The sequence below is a fragment of the Benincasa hispida genome, chromosome 1 (assembly GCF_009727055.1).
Source record: "Benincasa hispida cultivar B227 chromosome 1, ASM972705v1, whole genome shotgun sequence".
In the NCBI taxonomy this organism is placed as follows: Eukaryota; Viridiplantae; Streptophyta; class Magnoliopsida; order Cucurbitales; family Cucurbitaceae; genus Benincasa; species Benincasa hispida.
The window spans coordinates 9,884,157-9,906,229 of record NC_052349.1 but is presented as its reverse complement, the minus strand read 5'-3'; the positions used below and the strand labels follow the sequence as shown (position 1 = coordinate 9,906,229).

Below are 22,073 nucleotides of genomic sequence, written 5' to 3'. Positions count from 1 at the left end.
TTCAAACCAAGTATGTCCACATTGTTAAAAGGTATTAACTAAAACATTACTTGCAAAAACATATTTTAAAGATTTTGATTATGATCTTTCATTACATGAATGTAACTGTTGTCCAACTATAGTTCACTTTATGGCTGAACTCTGCAGAGAAGAACCTTATTGGATTCTCACTTAGGTTTGCTTGAGCATTGGATATTCGCAAACACCATTACTATTCTTCTAGTTGATTTTTTATTCACTCGGATTGACACTTGTATTATTAAAAACATATGCTTTTGTTTCAAAAAATAGTTTTTGCCAAAAATGTTATAGATCTAAATTTTTGTTTTGCTTATTGTTGAATTGAAAAAAGAAAAAACAAAACAAAATTGGAATTGTGGAATGTGCATACTTTAGATGAGCCAAGGTTTTAAGATAAACTCACGTTTCTCTGAAAAAGAAAATTAAGAGATAAATTAGTTTAGATTTTAGCTTAGTTTAAATGGTTAAATTGTACCAAAAGAAAGGGTTAAAATTAAGATATTGATTACCTCATTTACAGATATGCTTAAATTTTTTAAATTGCTTAAAAAAAATTAATGGGAATCGAATTTAGTGGTGGTGTGACAAAATGATGGTAATATTATCCGGATCGGAATGAAATTTGTCGAGGTCCGGGATAGGTTTAATACGGGAATCGTAACCAAACAATGGAAAATAAAAAAATAAAAAAAATAGAGGAAAATCATGTGAAAATACCGGACAGTGGGCCCCATGCTTAATATATGATGGGGTCCATTTTATTGTATCATAAAACTATATAATGAAAGCAAAATTGGCGGTGTTTCTGTTTTGTTCTGGCGTAAAACGTTCCCACGTTCTGACTCTACAGTTTTTGCTCCATTCCGTTCACTTTCCTCCTCTTTCGCTTCTTTTTCCGTTCACTTTACCGGATCTTACTTCCCTCAGTCATCGCCCGATTATCCCGACCCTGTCTTGCCCTTCGATTCGCCCACTGATCGACGAGAAGAATCGCGCGTAATCAATCGACCCCCAAACCCAGGTTTGTTCTTTTCAATTCTGATGAAACCCAGATGGGGGTTTTCTTCACTCGTTCAAAATTGTGAACTGGGAGGAAGAGGATTTTCTATTTGGCTGTTGAAAGTATTCGATTGTCGTAATAAGCTTAGTCTGTATAGGACTGTTCTGCTTTCTCGGGATTTGGTAATTTGGATGCTCGAGAAATTCGTATTAAAAATCCTTTTTGAAGTCTTCCATTTGACCTTAAATGGACGGTTTTTGATCGGAGTATAATGGAAGTTGTCCTTTTTCACTTCCCACTTTCTTGTTGGTGAAATGCTTTTCTTTGCCCATTATTATTATTATTGTTATTGTTTTTTGCGATTTTTTTCCTGGAGGCTTTTTGCGTCTTGTGCTACCGTTCACTAATTGGGCTCTCTTTTATTTTTGGCGTTATAATCAATCTGTTTTATTGTGTTTTCAATCTATGCGTTTATTTCCCTTTGCTTTCCGAGAAGAAAGACCGATAGTGAGGTCACGACTACTTTCTTCATGTTCTTCTTTTTGAATGAAAATGGTATGGTAATTTTTTTTTCCTGTCGTGTGCTCATGGAATTCAAACAAGCAATATTGAATCCTTACTATTTTTGGCTCTTATCACAGAAGAAAAATCAGGAATTCTTACTATTCTGGTCACCAAATGAATTCTTCAGCGAATTCCTTCTTTCTGTATTTTTCATCTATAAATTCGTGTGGAACTGGAAACAGATGTGGGCTATAAGAATAAATTCTTGGACCTCCGTCCAATTTAAGTTTTCCTTTTTGCTATTCTCGTTTGGAAAGCTTGAAATATTTTTGTTTACTTCAGTTACTTGTGATAAGCTCACTAGCTCAGAATAAGTATTGGGTAGTGTGTTGCATATTCTGATCCCGTTTATTTGTTTAGATGTTATTGCCCGATTGCACTCAAGAGTGCCTAAATTCGGGCCTATACTAGCATGGGACTTGAAGATGGATCAAAAGTGAAGGAGGAAGTTTTGATGGAGGTTTCAAGGTGTGTGGAGGACGGAAATGCTGCTCAAGATAAGCAGAGTGCAGGGAGTTGTCAGGATAACATTCATGACATAGAAGCTCCATCCTTTGAACCAAGTATGATGTTAGATAGAAGTGAGGATATGGAGCTTGATATTATTGGGTGTACAGAGAATTGTGAGGGAGGTCCTAGTAATGAATGCAATGTTTCAACTGAATATTCAAGCTCGTTTGGAGATACTGTATCTGGGACAGATTATGGTTTGTTATTGGATGATGAAGAAGTTGAATCCCAATTATATGGTGATAATAATTTGCAGCATATGTCTAATGGATACAGCGAAGTATTTCCGAGGTAGTACATGTATCTTTTCTTTTTCTTTTCGCCTTTGCTGCTTTTATTTGTTCTTTTTCCCCCCCACGTTTTCTTTGTACTTAATTGTGTTCTATTTGTGGATGAACAATTTGATCTTTTTCCCACAAAAAAAATGCATTGAATTGTAAGGGGAAAGTGGAACTGATTTAGTTACTGTTTGGACTTGGAGCCTTCATCAAACAAAGCATAGAGTTTGTTATTTAAAGTAAATATCCTGCTAACCATTGAAAATATTGCCTCGTAGTCATAGCTTCACGAGGAATAATAGGATTTCTAGAGAGATTGAGAGATCCTGTGAGGAGGTTTGGGAGGGAGCCCAGTTTAATGCCTTCCTGTGGGCGCCTGTTTATAGTCTCTTTTGTAATTATGATCTTGGCGTGGTCTTATTGGATCGAAGCCCCTTTTGTTGTTAGCTTGGGGCTCCCTCTGCCTTTTTTGTGGGATGTCTTTCTTGTATGCCCTTTTTCTTTTACTATTTCTTAGTGAAATCTGAGTCTCGGTTGCTTACCCAAAAAAAAAAAAAAAAAGTAATAAATAAATGTAAAATTATGCAACCATCTTATAATGAACAAACAGGATCTTTAGGGGGTGTGGAGTGTCATATGGAGGAGGTTTGATCCTTAGCTAGATTTAACGCCTCACTTTGGGGCTTGTGTTTATTTTTATTTTATTATTATCTTTTTGCTATCCATGAGTGTTTGGGCCATTTTATCTGCTCCTTGACTAATCTCACGGGACAATTTGCTTGCCCTACATGGCCTATGTTTGAAAATTTTTGTAATTATTCATTAGGTCTTTCTTTTGTATATTGGATCCCTTTTCTTGTTTGTTGGTCCCTGTATAGCTTCTTTTGGTCAGTTGTTTTTATAAGCCGTTTCTTTTGGTTGTTTTTGTAGACCGTTGCTATATTTGTAAATAAGTTGTCATTATTTTGAGCCTCTTGTATTCTTTCATACTAAGTAACACAAATTAAAATAAAATAAAACTCAATAATGTCAAATTGAAACTGTTATTAACACAAAAGAAGATTGCAAATATCATATCTGGAGTTTCCTTGCTCTAAAAAATATATCCTATCTTGTATACTGGTTGGGTTGTTATTGACTTGGTTGATGGAAAAAGCCATGTCAAGCCCATTCCTAAAAATTTTTAAGACGCATGTCGTCACTTAGCATGGCTGACATTGTGAGAACAAGGAAAAAATTGTATGACTAATACAATTAAGTTTATATATTCCTCAATTATGATATCTTTTACCTCAATGATCTATGATCTTCACGTGTTTATACATGCATCTTATTTTCTAGGAAGAAAAAGTTGACAGCTCACTGGAGGAAGTTTATAGGTCCTCTTATGTGGCGGTGTAGATGGTTAGAACTGCAAATTAAGAAACTTCAGTCTCAGTCGTTAAAATATGATAGAGAACTTGCATTATATGATCAAAGAAAGCAGTCTGTCTACGAACACTTCTCAACAGAAGGTTTTGATGTGAAGTCAACAGGATTCTCAAGTCACACTCAAAGACACAGGGTTATGAAAAGAAAGGGAAGGAAGAAAGTTGAAGAGACTACTGATATAGCTTCATATATGGCACATCATAATCTGTTCTCCTATTATGGTATCAAGTCCTCAACTATTTCTATGCAATACCTTTTTTCCTGGTGTCCGTCTCCCTCTATGACATTTCAGTCTTCTTTTTTTATTCCAGAGAAGAAGAGGTCTCTTGCTGATGACATGTCTTTGGAAGATACTTTTTTTAAATTAGGTAAGTGAAGTGGATCGTAATATTTACTTTGGTTGATTTCATTAAATTGTACATGTGGTATGGCTAAATAGGAGTTTGCTGCAGACTAATTATAGCCGCAGAAGTGAAAGTTATTTCAAATCTTTGACTGTTGGATGAATTAGTTTTATACTTGATATTTTACGATTAAGAGCTAACAATGTCGTTTTTCTTAGGGTATGCGATATCGTTATCCCTTTGTTTAGGGTATGTGATATCGTTATCCCTTTGTTTTTCCTCCATATGTGGGTTTGACATTGTTAATCCTCATGATTCATGAATATACCAACAGTCCTCGTGGAGATTCTTCCAAGAGAATGTAACAAAAACCTGAACCTCCCAATTATTTCCCCAAGATCTCTTGACCCTTAAAAAGTTTTCGCATTTCTCTCAGATGATAGTTTTAACAAGATTGAGCCATAAAATCTTTTTCTTCTTCTTCTCCTTTTTTCCCTGGGATGGCCACAAAGGGTCTCAACACAGAAATGCTTTGAAGTTCTAGAGTGTTAGGAAGGACAAGGTTAGTTTTGAGGCAGAGTAGTGTCAGGAATATTAGTATGGAAATATTAAGAATATCAATAGGATACTTGGACGGAGGCATCTTTGTCATCAATAAGAGTTGGTTTATGAAAGGTTTTGGAGGTAGGGAGAATTTAGATTGAAGTAATTTTAGGAGGTGAACTTTCTACCAATTTCAATTGCAAGGAGCGAAGTAACACACACACACACACATAAAGAAACGATTTCATTTGTAAATAGAATAAAGGAGAAATACTCAAAACACCCTATTGGTGAATTACAAGACAGATCAATGGGAGATAAAATAGAATAAGCTATTAAAAGAAAAGGGGTGTTTATTCTACATCAAAAGAAAGCAGAAAACAGAACCATATCCATAAAACGCTCAAAGGAAGAGGAAACATCTCTGAAAAATACGGCCATTTCGTTTACCCTAAGATGCCAGAAAAACACTCGGATTATGGCCAACCATAACATTTTCTTCGTACCAAGCAAAACCGACGCAAGTAGTTCATAAATGGCACAAACCACCCAAAAGCTTCCAAAACAGATAACTAAAACTGAGATGCAAAAGGACAATGAATAAAAAGATGTTTGGGAGATTTATTCACACATAAGGCACCAAGAAAGGGGCAGATTCATTTAAGGCATTCTCCTTAATAATCTATTTTTTGTATTAATTGCACCAAGGCTAAACTCCCAAAGGAAAATTTCAATTTTCTTTGGATATAATCTTTCCAAATCACCATAGAAAGATCTTTGAACAAAAGATTCACAAATCACCATAGAAAGATCTTTGAACAAAAGATTCACAGTTCCCACCAAATCCTCCCCAAGTGATTTTACAAAATAATGCCAGGAAGGATTGATTGGCCAAGACTAGGAATTAGGCGAATTTTGGAACGAAACAGAAGATGAGAGAGATTAGCGCATTCAATTGTTTCTGAATCATTAAGATTACAATGAAGTCGTGAGTCCCAAGTCTTAGTTACCTCAACCCACATATCAATGATAGTATACGAACCATAGCAAGACGATAAAGCCTAGGGAACACAAACCTAATAGAACCACAACTAAGCTACGAATCAGTCCAGGAAGAAGTAGATGGCCCATTACCAAGAGAATGTTACACACAACTAGCAATCAAGTCAATGGTCTGGCAAATAAATTGCCAAGCACACTTAAAAGGTCCAGAGTGAATAGGCATTAACAAACCTCTCCAGTTCTATCTGTGTAATACTCGACAATAATCAACTTCCGTCATAGAGCGGACTCTTCATGAAGAAAACGGCAAATCCATTTAGCCATTAATGCCAACTTTTTGTCATCAGAAGTTTCTTGGTTGTGTTGTGGTTTTGGACATTGCTTCTCCTTTCTTCTCTTTTAGGGGGTTTTCAATATCTTATTTATGGCTATCAGTTTCTAGTTTGGTTGGGCCTTCAGATATTTTCCCTCAGTTGTTCGGTGTTCATTTACATTAAGGAGTTTCGCCTTGGAAGAATTCTTGAAGCCTTTCAAGATTAGTTGCTATTTGATTATTTGTTTGAGATGGATTTGAGTTTTGTCCTCTCCTTTTGATTCAAAAGCCCTCTCGAGTGCGCGCCTAGGCTCAAGGCCTGTCTGGTACCTCACCTTTTAGTCACAAAATATGGTGTGCCTCAAGCACGTGCCTTTTGTGAAGCCCCAAGACTTTAAGCCTTGGGCCATGGGGTTTTTCATTATTTTTAAAATATAGTTATAATTAATGTTTTTCCTTCTTTATTAACTTAATCAAATTTACTAAGCGTAAATACAAAACTTCTTCTATTTAGGGGTCTTTTTTTTTTTTTTTTTTTTTCATATTTCCAATTCAACTAATCTCTTCTTCTTATGTATTACTTTTATATATAGTGCATCTCAACCAAAAAAAAAAAAAAAAAAACTGGGCGTTCTTTTTTGCGCCTTGTACTTAAGCCCCAGAAACTATTATGCTTTATTGCGTCTTGAGCTTTAAAAAACAAAAAAATTGTAATTGCTATATTTACTTTTCTTTGTTTCATTGTATTTTGATCATTAGTCTCTTTTCATTTATTCAATGAAAAGTCTTGTTTTCTTTTAAGAAAAATCAGCTCGTTCACCATTAAAGCAGCATCCAATAGTTGTTTATTAGGAACAAAGGCTAACTGGTTATCAGCAATGGTAAAGCAAGAGCCTTCTTTTAACGATTAGATAAAACCTGAGCAATTATCTTATAAGCACAAGGAATGAAGTTGATAGGGTGATAATTAACAACAGGTTTAGAGTCAATTTTCTTCATCAGAATTAAGCAGATAGAATTCTCATTCAGGGATGCATTAATAATCCCAGAAGGAAAATACTCATTAAATATTGATCATAGCCAAAACATCAGCTTTAAGCTGGGCCGAAAAGAACTTGAAAAATTCAGTTGTGTAGCCATGAGGACCAGGGGACTTACTAGAACCAAGAAAAAGACAGCCTGGAAAACCTCCTCTGCAGTTAAAAACCTTCCAACTCAGTTGCTTGTGTACTACTGATTGGGCTCCAATCAACCTTAGTTGGGAGAAAATGCTGTTAATCATTCTCAGTAAATAATTTCGTACGGAAGTCAATAAACTCATTCTCAATGTTGCCAGAGAGCGATAGGCTAATACCATCTCTGGATAGAATTTCAGTAATTGAGTTGTTATGTTTACAAGCAGCAAGAATTCGATGGAAAAAAATCGGTGTTTTCATCACCCTCACTAAGCCACTTTCTTTTACAAGGCTGATGCAGATAAATATGTTCCAATTGACAAGTCGGGTTCTTTCACTCGTGACTTGTGAGCCTCTGAAAGTAAGGTTCCTAGATTCTTCCATCTCAATGATTTTGTTGAAAACTTAGGCAGTCGTTTTGTGGGATTCCCTTGAGATGAGAAGCTCAAACCATCTCAAAATGTGAGCTGTGATGCTATTTCTTTGAGTCTTATCGGGAAGATACCATAGGGCTATTCAAAAGTTCCCTCTTTTTTTCCTTTTTGTGGCGCCTGATGCTGGCCTGATCTATTCAGAAGTTCTAACCTTTCCTGGGTCTTTCCTAGGAGTAGAGATGCATTTTTCCCACTCATCTCCGGGACTTTCTTTGGTGGCAATGCTAGAATCCTTTTGTCCAATGTGGCGCACTCACCTCATGACATTTTTGGAGATTTAGCTAAACTTCACTCTTCTACTTGGTGTTTTCTCTATGAAGACTAACGAGTTTATGGAAATCTGTAATTATGGTTTGACGCATATTTCTGCCCATTGAGAGTCTTCTTTAAAATCTTCTTGGCTTTTTAGGGACCATATCATCTCCTTTCGGTATAATATCGTTTTGTTTCCTAGAAAAGAAAATTGATCTAGTGTTTGTAACAACCATAAGGATCCTATTCGTCTTTTTTGTGCTTCACAGCTTACACTTTTGAACTTTTGGGTAACCATGCCTTCTTCATTTATGCTAATTAGAGCAAGATTCATGAGTCTATGTCTTGTACTTTTTTTCAAAACTTTTTTTTTCTTTCCTGAGTTTCTATCAATGTATAAACAAATAATTCTGTTTCTTATAATTAAAAGAAAAGTCTGATATAGGATTTTAAGTTTGAGAAGACTATGTTTGAAGAGCTCCTGGCTTACAGTAGTGAGTACTTGCCATTGATTCTCTGCCCTGATATCTACAGACAAAACAAGAAATATAAAACGCGATGACATCAATGACTTTGGAACAATGGCAACTGACGGATGGGCATCTTCTATGTTGGGAGATAGTGATAATAATTTGAAAGACGTTTTTCTCAAAATTGAAGCTGCACAGTCAAAAGTTCATGAGTTGAAGAACAGAATTGACAAGGTGGTGAATGAAAATCCCATGAAGTTCTCTGCAATCAATCAGCTATACTCTCTGGCATCAAGCGATGATCCCGCTTCACCTGAAGATGGAAATGATAAGTTAGTTAGGTCTTTGCATGAAGCATCACAACACATATCTGAGCATGCATTAGATGTACTTATGCCCGAAACTGCAATTAAAACTCATGGAGAGGTCATGCTACTTCCTGATATGACGCAGAGCGCGGATTGTGGAACCGTAAGTTTTCTCTACTGCTATGTGCAATTTTTGTTCGATTGACAAGAAAAAAACTTTTCATGGATCTAATGAAAAAGAAAAACGAAAGTGGAATAAAAATCATAAAGCACACACAAAACTAAAATAGAGATATAAAGACCTCTCAATTCATATTAAGTTCGGAAACAGAACTACCATGGAGAAGTTTTCCATCTAGCCGCTTCCAACTGATCAAACTATTTAGTTTCCTTGTTCTCAAAAACTCCTTGATTTTGTTCCAACCAAACTTATGTAATAATAGCTTGGTTAATGTGTTGCAACTGTTATTATATTAAAACATGGTAGTTCTGAACATTGGAACTCACTTGTATGTTTACAGACTGAGAAAGTTCTGAGACAAGATTCCGCAGTCAAGGAAGAGTTGCAACTTTCCGAAGGGGTTAAAGGTCAGTTGATTGAATCTCAAAAATTAGAGGAGCAGAAAATCATTTCTCTAGCTGCAGTTTCTCAAAGTGACTTAACCTCAAACGACAAGGAACCCAACACGCTGCACAAAACAAAATCCCCTTCTGCTGCCAAGCCTAATTCATCTAAGAGAACAAGAAAGCGAGGAAGGCGAAAAATCGGTTCGAGCAAGAAGAACAGGAAAGCAACAGGTTAGCTGGATAAATGGGACTAGAAGAAGATGGTTATTTTGCTTCTCATTATGTGGTTGATGGAGGTTAGAATTTTGTTAATGGTTCCTTTGTTCTACTTCAACTTGTATATTTTACATGCCTTTGCTCTCATCTGCACATATCAACTCAGATTATTTGTACATGTTGCAAATATTCATTAATTATGTTAATATGAAGATAGCATTAAATCAATCGTTGTCGAGAAAATTTCAAGTACTACAAGAATGTGATACTCCTTCCATTTATTGCTTACTGCATTAGTAATTTTTTTTTTCTTTCATATGGTTCTACTGGCATTAAAGAATAATGCAAACACTGAAGGATTAGAAATGCCAAACTTCATGGTCGGTCTAAATCATAATAAATGAAGTCAAGATTTGTGGAAGATAATTTCTTACAATTGTAACAAGTTTTGCCCCATAACCTAACTTCTTTCTAAATATGTTTTCAACATTCATTTTAGAGAATTGGGTATGAAACATATTTGGTTTTTAAAGATTTAAGAAATTGAGAATTTCAAGCGATTTCAAGCGACTTCAAGTGTAAAAGGGAAGAAGTTTACGAAGTGGAGTTGTGTAACTCGTGTCTGAATTATAAAAATTGTTCTCCTCTATTTTTTAGTACAATAATTTAATAATATTTAATGAGCTTCCTTCTTTATAAATTGATTAATCTTTACAAGACTAAATAACTATGGGATAAAAATTGAAAATTTTTTGTAGTATGGATTGAATTATTACAAATTTTAAAGTATTAGAGATTAAATTATACAATAAAATTGAAATTTTAGTTCATGTATTTTTAAATTGTTACAAATTTTAAAATGTTAACATGTAAAGTTCAAAAACTACAACACTTCTAAAATTAATGTTCAAGAAAACAGAGATCAAAAGTGAGATCCAATGTTTAGAACTACCATGTTTTTAATATAATAACAAATAACTGTGACTAGTACCTAGTCTATTTACACTATTGAATTTAGTGAGCATATTCAACAACATTACAAAGACCTCGATGATGATGCCTAAATATAAACGTTAAAACATTATTGTCTATGACATGTTTGAAATGACTTTTACAAGAATTAAAAACATTTTTTATTCGAAAATACATCAAGTGTACTAGACATTTCAAACAAGTACGACAGGATCTATTCTTCAAACTTGTATTTTGTACAACGTACACAGGATTATCCAAAACTCTTATCTTCCAGCGACCTGACAATAGGGCGATCAAGAAACATCCAACTTTTCAATTATTTCAAAATGCATTTGCATGTCCCCTGGCTTACCAGAAAAATAAAATCTCTCACAAAACTGCAAGTTTCCTCCACTTCTCAGAGCTTCAGACGCAAGAAAACTCATCATTTTTTCCTTCTCATCTCGAATCCAAACTCTTCTGCTGTCACACCATTGTCTTGGAGTACCATGAAGAACAAAACGGATTCCTCTCGACTCCTGAACAAGGCTGCTGGAGATTCTTTTGATTACCTCAGGGTCTGTAAGGTATGCACCATGGGAGTTCAACCCAACATCCACATAATGAATCTCTGTTATGCTTTTCAGAAAGCTTTGTTCTGTAGTTGATATGAACTGATCCTCTTCAAGTGTAGAACATTCAACACCCGGTTCTTGCTTGGAATGAGGTATATCCTCATCAGCAGCTATCAAGTCTTTGGAGCCAAGTTCAGTAACTAGCTGGTTAACCACAGTACCTCCCTTGCTAAATCCAAGAATGATTGTTTTGGGGGTGCAGCAGCCCAGTGTAGATATGGTGGTTCCCTTTGATACAGGTTTTACCCAAGGAATTATCTTCTTTACCTGCCAAATCCACAACTGAGTGCATCAGTCCACGTCAAAATCTCCCATCAACTTAAACATAGCTCAACTGGGTCAAACTCTCGATTAAGAAGACAAAGATTTGAATCTCTCCTGAGCAAAGTTTAGGCATACATCATCAATCAAGAGGTCGGGACAATAAATTGTCAATTAGCTTAGCCATGCATTATTGATCAAGAAGTTAGATTTTGGTTTAGCCATACATCATTAACAAAGAAGTTAGGATTTAAATCTTCCTCGAGCAAAACTTAATTGGTTTAGGAATACAATTCCACTAAGAGATTAAGAGGGTGTATGGGATGCTGGGTTGAGTTCTAAAGTCTGAAGTCGATACGTTAGAGTTAGTAAGTCTGTATTTAGTGTGGAGAATTGTGAAGATAGGATTCTTTGATAAATGTACAATAAAAAAAATAGGAAAAAGATAAAGTTTCTCGATAAATATACAAAATTCGAAGGTGAACACTATTGAAGTTAGTGGGGTTAAATTATTTAGGGTTGGTTTATCGAATCTACCACTATTTAACTCAAAAGATCAAAAGTATTGACCCGATTTGGATCATACCTCATTGTAGCAACTTTCCAAAAGTGAAACGGTTGACAGAGAAGCAGGAAACCCATCTGGAGAATATGATTTTGGTTCTCCCCACCGATTGAGTGACGGTATAAAATCCTGATATATAGCAAAAGCTCCATTGAAATCAGAAGCCTCGACAACCCATGCATTAGTGGACTCTCCAAATTTCGAAACTAAAATTTCAGCTATGTTCTGCAGATTAGACAATCTCTCAATCACAGGATTCCCCGTCCCTTCGACCCGATCCCCATTGAAAAAGATGGCGTTTGCACAGGGAACCTAATAAAAAAAAAAACCATGAGATATGAGTATCCTTTTCGAAAAGGAAAAATAGCATATAATATTTCCCTCAATCTGAAAAGAGGGGTTTAGTTTAGGGAAATTTGTGATAGTGATGCAATGGCAGAATATTCCATAACTTAACTTACATTCAATGTTTTGGAGGTTGGGGAAAGGCAGAGTGATGCTGCAACTCGATAAAACTTGCGGCTCTTCGGATGCAATGGAACCTTCAAAATTCCACTCCAACGATCCATCCTCAACAAGATGCTTCAATTGAATCGCCTACAGAAAATCATTATCAAGTTCCACCGTTGTTTTTCACAGAATTAAAATCCATCTACACATTTTTTTTTTTTAAGAAAAGGTTAAATTAAATTCCATAAATTTTAATGTTTGTGTTTAATAAATCCAAATATATAATATGATAACTTTTAAATTTTTTTATTTGTGTCCAATTGTTCTAAATTTTAAATATGTTTCTTGATTTTTTTTTTTTAAATTTTGTGTTTTATAGATTAATGATATATTTAACCTTTTAAATCATTGATTCAATTATCATAAGGTATTTTTAGAAAAAAAAAAATAAGGGAACTATTTACACAAAATAGCAAAATGTAATTATCTTCTCCCTTCTTTGTCTTCCCCCTTCTTCTTCCCTTTCATCTTCTCCTCCGTCATCCCCTTCTTCTTTCTCTTCTTCTCCGTCGTCGTCTTCTTCATCTTTTTAGTCTTCTTCCTCTTCATCTTCTTCTTCTTCGTCGTCATCTTTTTCGTCTTCTTCATCGTCTTTTTCTTCGTTTTCTTCGTCATCTTCCTCTTCTTCTTTTCATTCCCCTTCTTCTCCGTCTTTGTTGGCTGCTTCTTCTTCTTCTTCGTCATCGGCTTCTTCTTTGTCTTCTTCTCCTTCCTCTTCTCCATCTTCTTCTCCTTTTGTTTCTACTTTTTCTTCTTCTCCTCCTCCTCCTTCGCCATCTTTTTCACCTTCGCCTTCTGTTTTTCCTTCTTCTTCTCCTCCTCATTTTCTTCTTCTTCTTCTTTGGTCCAAACTCGGTCACTCTCTCTAACCTACACATTCTAACGTCCAATAGCATCACATTTATGCCCAAAAGTTAGTCCACTGCCATTTGGGTCTACATCGTAGATCTGATTGTACGTCCTCGCTGTTGAGCCAATTTTTCTCTCTCTACTCGATTCATTCTCTCTCGTCCTCTAACTCTTAGATTCGTGCAGCCCAATCCTCGTCGCCATCAGTGCTAGAGTTCGCAAGATTTTTGGGCATTAAGGATAATATTTTGGACGTTTTGGAATAATTTTGTTTGGTTCTTGAACACCCATTAAGTTTTATGTTAGAATTGATTTTGAAGGGATCGAATCCCGTAGCGGAAGCGTTGTGAATGCCTTGCATCCTGCAATTCGATTTCTACATAAACAAATTCAGTACACTAAGATAGAATATAAACATGAATATAGTATGTTTTAGGAAAAAAGATTAGGACCATTCTTACCTTTATAGATTCTCAAGCTTCACGAACAATCCTCTTTAAATTCCTATGAACGACTACTCCAACGATCTTGATCACGAACGATTTCTTGAACAAGCTCAAACACTACCATGAAAGTAACCTTATTATTCTCTAGGATTCTAATAGAAAGATAGGTGGTATCCAACTATAGGGAGAGGGAAAGGAGAAAAGGGTTTTGGAGAGTAGAGAGGATTCTCTTGGTGACTTAGGGAAAATTTTGCATAATATGTTGTGTATTGTCCGTTTGTCCCAAAAGGGCCATAAGGAGGTCTTTATATAGAGAAGAACTAAGCTCTTTTCATAATCATTTTCCTATTTCCATTTTTCACAATTAATTAACTAAATGATACTTATTTAATTAATTAACACAATTAAATAACACTTATTTAATTTAATTTGCACATTAATTAAATAATTAATTTTACATTAAATCCAATTTAATGTATATGTATATTTAATTATCATAAACATTGTATGTGTATGTGCAATATCTCTCTATTAATTAATTCTTTGTGAATCTAGTTCTCTTGAATTAATTAACTGAATCTTTTCCAATATTACTTTCCAATTTAATTTGAATTATAGATCACATCCATAATCAATTATATATAATCACATTAATATATGGTTTCCTTAAGTTAATTTGAACAATTCAAATCATCTATCTTAAATATCCTCTAGTGAGCTAATAAGAGACCCTGGTAGACTTATAGATCAGAAGCTGTAACGATATGAGATTAATTGGTTAAACTCATTAACCAAGTTAATCAATATTCGTTAACTGTGGGTACACTCTACTAAAGACCCACAGTTGTACTCTTCTCACTATAGATATATTTCTATATCCATGGATATAGACCAATAACAGCAAGTTAGTCATTCACGAGTGTTCACAACTCCAACTGGGTCAAATTACCATTTTACCCTTGGGTTACCTATGATTTCTTAAATACGCTTCTCTAATGAATAACCTGTTTATGGTCAAACCAATGAACAGAAACCCCTCTCGGGTCAATGAAAAGGTCTGACCCTTTGTTCAAGTCCCAGAGACACCACTTAAGGGAACACTCATCTACGTACCCTTAGGGCGGGAAGGAGTAAGTTCCATCTTATATTATTATATTCACAGCTCCCCACTTGGTCTTGTTCCCAAAATGGTAAGTATATTGGGTTAGCGAACTAGCCACCCTCACCCATACAAATCAAAGGACAATCCCTCGTGAATAGAAGTTCATAATATACTCAGAATTAAGACTAAGTTACCTAGGTCATACTATTGAAATAGGAACCTAACTAGTTAACGGTGTTACATCTAGTGGTTACTATTTCGCGGTCCAGTCTTATGCAAACTCATTCCATAGGATATCCCCACTCATATGTCAACTGCATAAACGCTTTAGATCATTGCGTTTGTATCAAATACAAAGTGGGTCGTATCCATAGTGTTACTGATAACTTGTAGAAATATAAATTATTTATACCATCTTATTTAGAATATGCGGCAAAAAGAAGGAAAAAGTTGCGTCGAACATATGAAAATTGACTTAGAAACGTAAAAGTTGTAAAATGTCGGAAGCACACTCGTTGACCCCATTGCGATGGCAAAAAGGGATGTCCAAGTCTTTGTTTTACAGGAAACAGGTATCACCGCAAGCGACGTCGAGGACAAAAAGGGCAACGCATTCGCACCGTATGCGACGATCGATCATGGACAAAAAGAGCAACATATCCGCACCGCATGCGACGGATCGTGGATAAAAAGAGCAACGCATTCGCACCGCATGCGACGATCGATCGTGGATAAAAAAAAGCAGCGCATTCGCGGGGATTTCTGAAATTGTACAGCTTTTCTATTGTACGATTTGACAAATTGAATGTGGAGCAGAGCGGACGTTTCCACCAAGCCTCAACAGAAAAAGTAACTTTTTAGAGCGGGACTACTAACGAAAGAGGTGCTAAAGTCTATAAATAGCTACATCAACGCCAGAAGAAGGAGGCTGGTCTGAAGAGACATTTATAAAGAAGTTGATCTGAAGAGACATTCATAGAGAGTCCAGGAGATAGACGAGAGAAGTCTGAAAGGAAGTCTCAGGAGCCAAAAATTCATTCACAATCCCGACGAGAAGCTCTGTGCAAGGGTCATTTCTACCTGGGAAACTATCTTGAGAAAGAAGTCCTCCACCTCACTTCTCCTACACGTCGGCAAGAAAAACAACTTCGATCGAGATCCATGCCAAGACATTGACACGCTGTCTTCATTTGTTCTTACCTTCTATTCATCAACTATTATTCATTTCTATCTTTCATTCATCTATCTGTAACAAATGCTTTATCTTTATCCGTAATATCATTATCATATTCATCTTCATCTCTCTGTTTACCATCATACATTCATCGTCCATTTCTCTTACCATGTGTAACTAATCCTCCAGGGTAAGGGGGAAGGATTAAGCAAATAAGTTGATCCATGTTGAAGAAGCAGCTAAGTTTAGCTAACGCATGCTCAACAACATCTTCACCTGTGAGAGCAGAAGTGAAAATGTTAATACATCTCTCGAAAGAAGGTTGATAGAATGCGTTAACTAAAGCAAGAAGTATTTCCAGAGATGGAAACAACCTTGCGTTCGCAACGTTCATCCCTGTTCACCATAGAGATATGGGAACGCGGCCGATCACTGAGAGGTGTAAGCCAAGGGAAGGCGGAACCTTAGTTGCGTCCTTAACAGGATTGACAAACTTGCGATGTCCTTTCCCCCAACCCGTTCTCTTTCTGATACCTTTCACAAAACTTGCCATCGCATTCCCTCATACACTTGCACAACTTCACATTTATTCATTTATTTGTTTATTTATTTATTTGTTTGTCACCGCATTTTACTTTTCAAACACAACACATTATTATTTTATTTTCGATCGCATGTATCACATCAATATCGCATCTAGCATCGCAATCCTCGTGTTCGACCTCAGATCACTCTAAGAAACTTGCGGCGAAATTATAATTGGTTCCAATGCAAGAAAACTTGTGACACGCACATACTACATGAACGCATACTACGAGTGCATCTCAGCAGCATCACATACATTATTTTAAAGCGTAGTATCGCATATATTATCTAGAAGCATGATTAAGACAAAGCAATGTATATCATACACATCATCAGTCTTTGCGGTGGCATTACATCCGCCGCAATTGACAAACAAACTTCGAACAAGTTTTTTGGCGCCATTGCCGGGGATTGGCAATTTTAGTGCTGAATATTTTTTGTGATATTGTGCAGGACAAATTTCTGGAGTACAGTGCACTTAAGCGAAAAGCAATTGACAGTGCATGAGTACTGGAACGGATCCAGAATTCAACGTCGACCCAGAAATCGAGAGATCCTTTCGCAGAAGAGCATGCCAAAACTATACTAGGCGTAAAAGAAATATGGCGAACAACAATGAGAGGCCCGAAGGGAATCAGGGAATGAATCAGCCGCCGTAAGACCCAGTCTTTCTGGTCGCTGACTGCAACATTCCCATGAGGAACTATGCGGTGCCCAATTTATACGATTTCTCACCAGGTATCGCAAGGCCTACGGTAGATGAGAACGCCAGATTCGAAATTAAGCCTGTCATGCTCCAGATGATTCAGAATGCGGGTCAGTTTGGAGGTTTGCAAGGAGAGGACCCGCATGCACATCTCACCAGTTTTGTCAAGATATGCAATACATTCTCCATTCCTGGCGTGACTCCTGAAGACATCAGACTCTATCTTTTTTCGTACAAACTTAGAGACGAAGCAAAGAGATGGGCTCATTCGTTGGAGCCAAATGAGATAAATTCTTAGGATCAATTGGTTAAAAGGTTCATGAAGAAGTTCTTCCCTCCCGCTGTCAATGCAAGAAGACAACGGGAAATGTTAAATTTTGAGCAAACAGAAAATGGAACTCTGAGCACCGCATGGGTGCACTTTCGACGATTGGTGAAAACTGTCCGCATATTTGGATTTCTGATTGCATTCTCATGGAGACTTTTTATAATGGCCTAAACAGAGTAACACAAGCAGTTGCAGACGCCTCCGTAGTAGAAGGGTTTATGGATAAAACGTACACTGAAGCAAAAGTCATCTTAGATCGCATCTCGCAAAATACGGATGACTGGGTTGATGATGGATATGGAAGGAGAGGCACAGAACGAAGGAAAACAGAGAACGCCATTGTACCAGTGGATACAATGACCACGTTGGCCGCCCAGATGGCTGCAGTCACCTTACTCTTTCAAACCATGGCTATAAATCAAGGAACTCTCTTTCAGAATGCAGCGCAAACCAATGCGCTGACACAAGTGGCACCAGTAAGCTGTATACAATGCAGAGAAGGTCATTCAGTGGAAGTCTGCCCGTCAAACCAACAATCAGTATACTCTATCCATAACAACCCCTTCAGCAGCACCTATAACCCAGGTTGGAGGAATCATCCCAACTTTAGTTGAGGAGGGAACAATGACCAGGGAGGCCAGAGAAACCTATAGACAAATCATTCCGGGAATAGAGGAAATCCTCCATTTTTTCATCACCAGGGTCAAGGCTAGAGTAATTATCAGAACAGGCAACCGCACAATCAACCCTTTTCATCTAACACCTCATCCAATTCGTCGTCCTTGGAAGCACTGCTCAAACAATACATAGAAAAAAACGATGTGATCACGCAATTGCAAGCATCTTCCATCAGGACTTTGGAGATACAGGTCAGGCAGCTTGCGGCCGAACTTAGAAACAGAACACCTGGTATGCTGCCCAGTAACTCGGAAGCACCTGGACCAAGTGGGAAGGAGCAATTTCAAGAGGTGACATTGGGCAGGCAAGCCTGATCGCCTGTGGGGATGCGTTGCGGTAATGTTGAAAATCTTTTCAAACAACATCCATATGAACTCTCTTTATTGCTTTACTGCTGCTTTATTGAATTAGTTTTCCCTGCTTTATTGAATTAATTTCCATTTCAGTCTCTGATTGCGTTGACTTTAATGAACTGTTGAATGAATGATTTGAGTAAATACCACAATGTTTTATCATTATGGTTTTGGGATAAACATTGTGATGTTGGTGATACAATGCAATGTCGTGTATGCATTGTGTTGATGGGTGTGTCTTGCGTTAATAGATATACATTGCACCCGTCCTCTAAAAATAATAAATAAAAAAATGATAAAATATTCGCGAAGAAGGTAATCGTACGATCGTTTCAGCTCCCAAGGTGAATTATTACATAGCAGACGAAAGGACGTCCTTACTGGCTATGTCATAGTGGGGAGGGGCGCGACAGACTTTTTGGATTACCAAAGCCTGCCCGTGCACTACCGATTGCGTTGGGCCCTTCAAGGCCCAACCTATAAATCCCTCCCCCCCCCCTCCCTCAGCCTCGTCTGGGATTTATTTGCATTTTTTTTCGCGAAAACCTTCCCAAAAACCCTCTACATACCTCAACCATGTCGTTCGCTCTTTCTTCCACGAAAAAAATCACCACTATCTTCTTTCCCTTCACCGAACTTATGGCCGGACAGTCGTCACACTCTTCTTCCCAACCATCATCCCCTTCCCAAGCCCCTGTCCCTGCATAGGAGGCGGCTTTACTCGCTGCCCAGCCCAAACTAACTTCTAGAATCGTTGGAAAGCCCAGACGAAAACCCTCAGCGTCTGCAACACCATCTACCCGCCGAGAGGGGCCGAACACAGAGAGTGCCCTTACCACCAGACCTGAGGTGGCGCTTCTATTACCTCCAACCGAGAGTGGACAGAAGAGAAAAACGATAAGAAGGTGTTTGGGAGCATCTTGAGTCACTTGGAGAAGGACAGAGGGTTACCGGAAGCAGGAGTAGTAAACCAACCCCAACTGTTGGAGAAGGAGTTAGTTTCGGCTTCGCGAAGGATGGCTCTCACCATCTTGGATCCTAAGAAGACTGCCTCAATAGACTCTAATTAGGGACCCATTAGGGCTGTTCTGGAGGTCGTGAAGGCAAGGAGGTAGACGAAGCAGTCCGAAGAAGCGGAGAAGGAGGAGAAAGAAGTTGACAAGCAACAGACAGAGAAAGATAAAGTTGCCAGGCTGGAAAAAGAAAAGAATGAAAGGAGGAGAAGTGAAAGAAGACAACGCAGGCAAGAAGAGAAGCGCCTGAGAAAAAAGGAAGAGTGGAGGAAAATGGCAGAAAGCCCGGATTTCGATGGAGAATCAACTATCACAAGGGTGGAGATGGGGGTGTCAGCGCAATTTGAACCATCAACCCAAAAACAAACCTCATGGCCGCATTCAAGATTAGTTGCGTCGGAGGCTCAACTCTGCAGTTCGGACGACAAGGAAGACCCTGACATCTCCCCACTGATGCGGCGTCGCAAGGGTCCACAGAAGACCCAGCAATCAACAGATGCATGGAGAAGAAGAAGGAAGAACGAAGAAGAAAATTAAAGGAGAAGGAAGAAAATATGGCAAGGGCACGCCAAATCATCGTCTCGGCCGATTTGGCCAGACGGCTTCATGATGAGAAGGTTTGCCTTGCCAATGCAAGGACGAAAGAAGAAGAGAAGAGAAAGCTCGAGGATGAGCAGCGCATTGCGCTCGCCTCCAAACAGTTTGAAAAAGAGATGCAAGAAGAAGAGGAAGCGGAGAAGAACGAGAAGGAGAAAAAAGAGTTGCACCGTAAAGCCAACATTCAACACAACAAAGGGCTAAAAAGAAAAGAAAGAGAATAGTGGGAAAAGGAAAAGCAAGAGCAACACAAGGAACGAGAATGCATTTCTCGCCTTGCGTCTGCTCAAGAAAAAGGAAAAGCGAAGATTGAAGGCAGGGAGCTTTTGCCGACCAGGAGGCGCCCAAAAACCCAGAAGGAAAACAATGATTTATTGATGGAAATGGGCTTCTTCCCTGCGCCAGCCTCACTACCAAATCTTGTCATCAGTATTGTGGTAGAGCATGGGTGGGAAACTTTCTGCCAATGCCCATCCATAGTCATCCCAGCGGTAGTGAGGGTATTTTACCATGGCCAGCTCCACGACACCGAAGATGTAGTGGTCATTGATGGGAGGGTAGTGCCATTCAGTGCCGAAGACATCAATCAACTTTATCAGTTGAAGAATTTCCCGAAAGCACCGGGCAACAAATTGATTGATGATCCTACCAAAGAGCACATGGAGAATGCGCTGAGAACACTGACGCAACCAGGCACCAAGTGGACGGTGTCTTTGACCGGCATTAAAACCATCGCCTCCAACCATCTGCTGCCAGAAGCACGCCTTTGGGTCTGAAGAGACGATTCATCCCGACTTCTCATGATAAGACTATTTCAAGGGATAGAGTCATGGTCGCATACTGTATTGCGCGCGACATTCCAATCGATGTGGACCAACTTCTTGCAAGGCAAATCAGAGGTTATGTAGGTCGCGTCAGGGGCCAATACTTCTTTCCATGGACGTTCTCTAGACTATGTCTATTTGTGGGCACGGGTATTGAAGAAGAACCCATGCCAAAAGCCCATGGCCTCATCAGCACGAAAATCCTGAGAGTCCTTCTCAAGGATTTGCTGCATTGCTTAGAGCCTCCACTGAAGCGGCCCCTCATCGACCTAAATGCGCCGCAACCACCTAGACCCAAGAGATGATGCCACAATGACAAAGGAAAAGAAATAATCCAAGGCAGTGCATCACATCAACCAACCAATTTACCTTTGGAGGATCCCTTACCCTTAGTCATCCGACCACCAAGTCCAACAACTGAGTCCCTTTCCCCTCTTTCTGATCATTTTACAAACCTCCTCCTTGCACCCAACTCTAACCCCCTGTCCTCAGTAGCATCCATCAGCCATCCATCTCCACCCCACCTTTCCCCTCAAACATCGCCGCATGTTGATGATCCACACGATTTGGGAGCAGGCTCTTCCACTCAGCCCCAAACTGATACAGGTGAGACATCGACGACACCACCCCCCACCGCATCCATAGATGCTTCCCTTGAGGACAAGAGGGGCTTCTTGACACAAGAGTTATTTTCCTTCTACCACACATTGATGGAGTTACGAGAGAGCAATGCAGAGCTGCGCCAGGCGATGATAAACATTCAACGCAACATTTTTACTCTTCGCCTGAATCAGAGGCAAATGGCAGAACGCAACCACGAGTACTTTAATTTCTTGACCGCATATTTGCATGGTCCTGTGGTTCCTCAACATCTGCAGCACCCTCTATTCTTTCAAGAAGTGCCACAAGGAGCTCCTCCGCAACGCCCTCCTCACAACAAGCCCCCGCCGCAAAGTTAAATTTGAGGGTGTACCACCTTCTCCTATACTTTTGTATTCTCCTTCACATTGTCAATTTTTTTTTTTTTTGTTTTTTGTGCAATCATTACAATTCTTTTATATAACT

At 38.3% G+C, this 22,073-nt stretch overlaps 2 protein-coding genes across 2 annotated transcripts; one reads left to right on the top strand and one right to left on the bottom strand.

The window, feature by feature from the left end:
• Positions 1–807: 807 nt before the first annotated feature.
• On the top strand, positions 808–9,671 carry LOC120076910. The gene is made up of 6 exons (XM_039030874.1): positions 808–1,042; positions 1,946–2,386; positions 3,715–4,025; positions 4,116–4,172; positions 8,402–8,808; positions 9,167–9,671. The coding sequence occupies exons 2-6, from the start codon at positions 1,998–2,000 to the stop codon at positions 9,446–9,448; spliced, it is 1,446 nt and encodes a 481-aa protein (XP_038886802.1). The 5' UTR covers positions 808–1,042; positions 1,946–1,997; the 3' UTR covers positions 9,449–9,671.
• A 722-nt stretch (positions 9,672–10,393) lies between these two features.
• On the bottom strand, positions 10,394–12,512 carry LOC120086870. Its single transcript, XM_039043687.1, has 3 exons — positions 12,305–12,512; positions 11,865–12,155; positions 10,394–11,284 (listed from the first exon to the last, which is right to left on the bottom strand). Exons 1-3 carry the CDS (start codon positions 12,410–12,412, stop codon positions 10,697–10,699), a joined length of 987 nt encoding a protein of 328 aa, XP_038899615.1. The 5' UTR covers positions 12,413–12,512; the 3' UTR covers positions 10,394–10,696.
• Between the last annotated feature and the right edge of the window lie 9,561 nt (positions 12,513–22,073).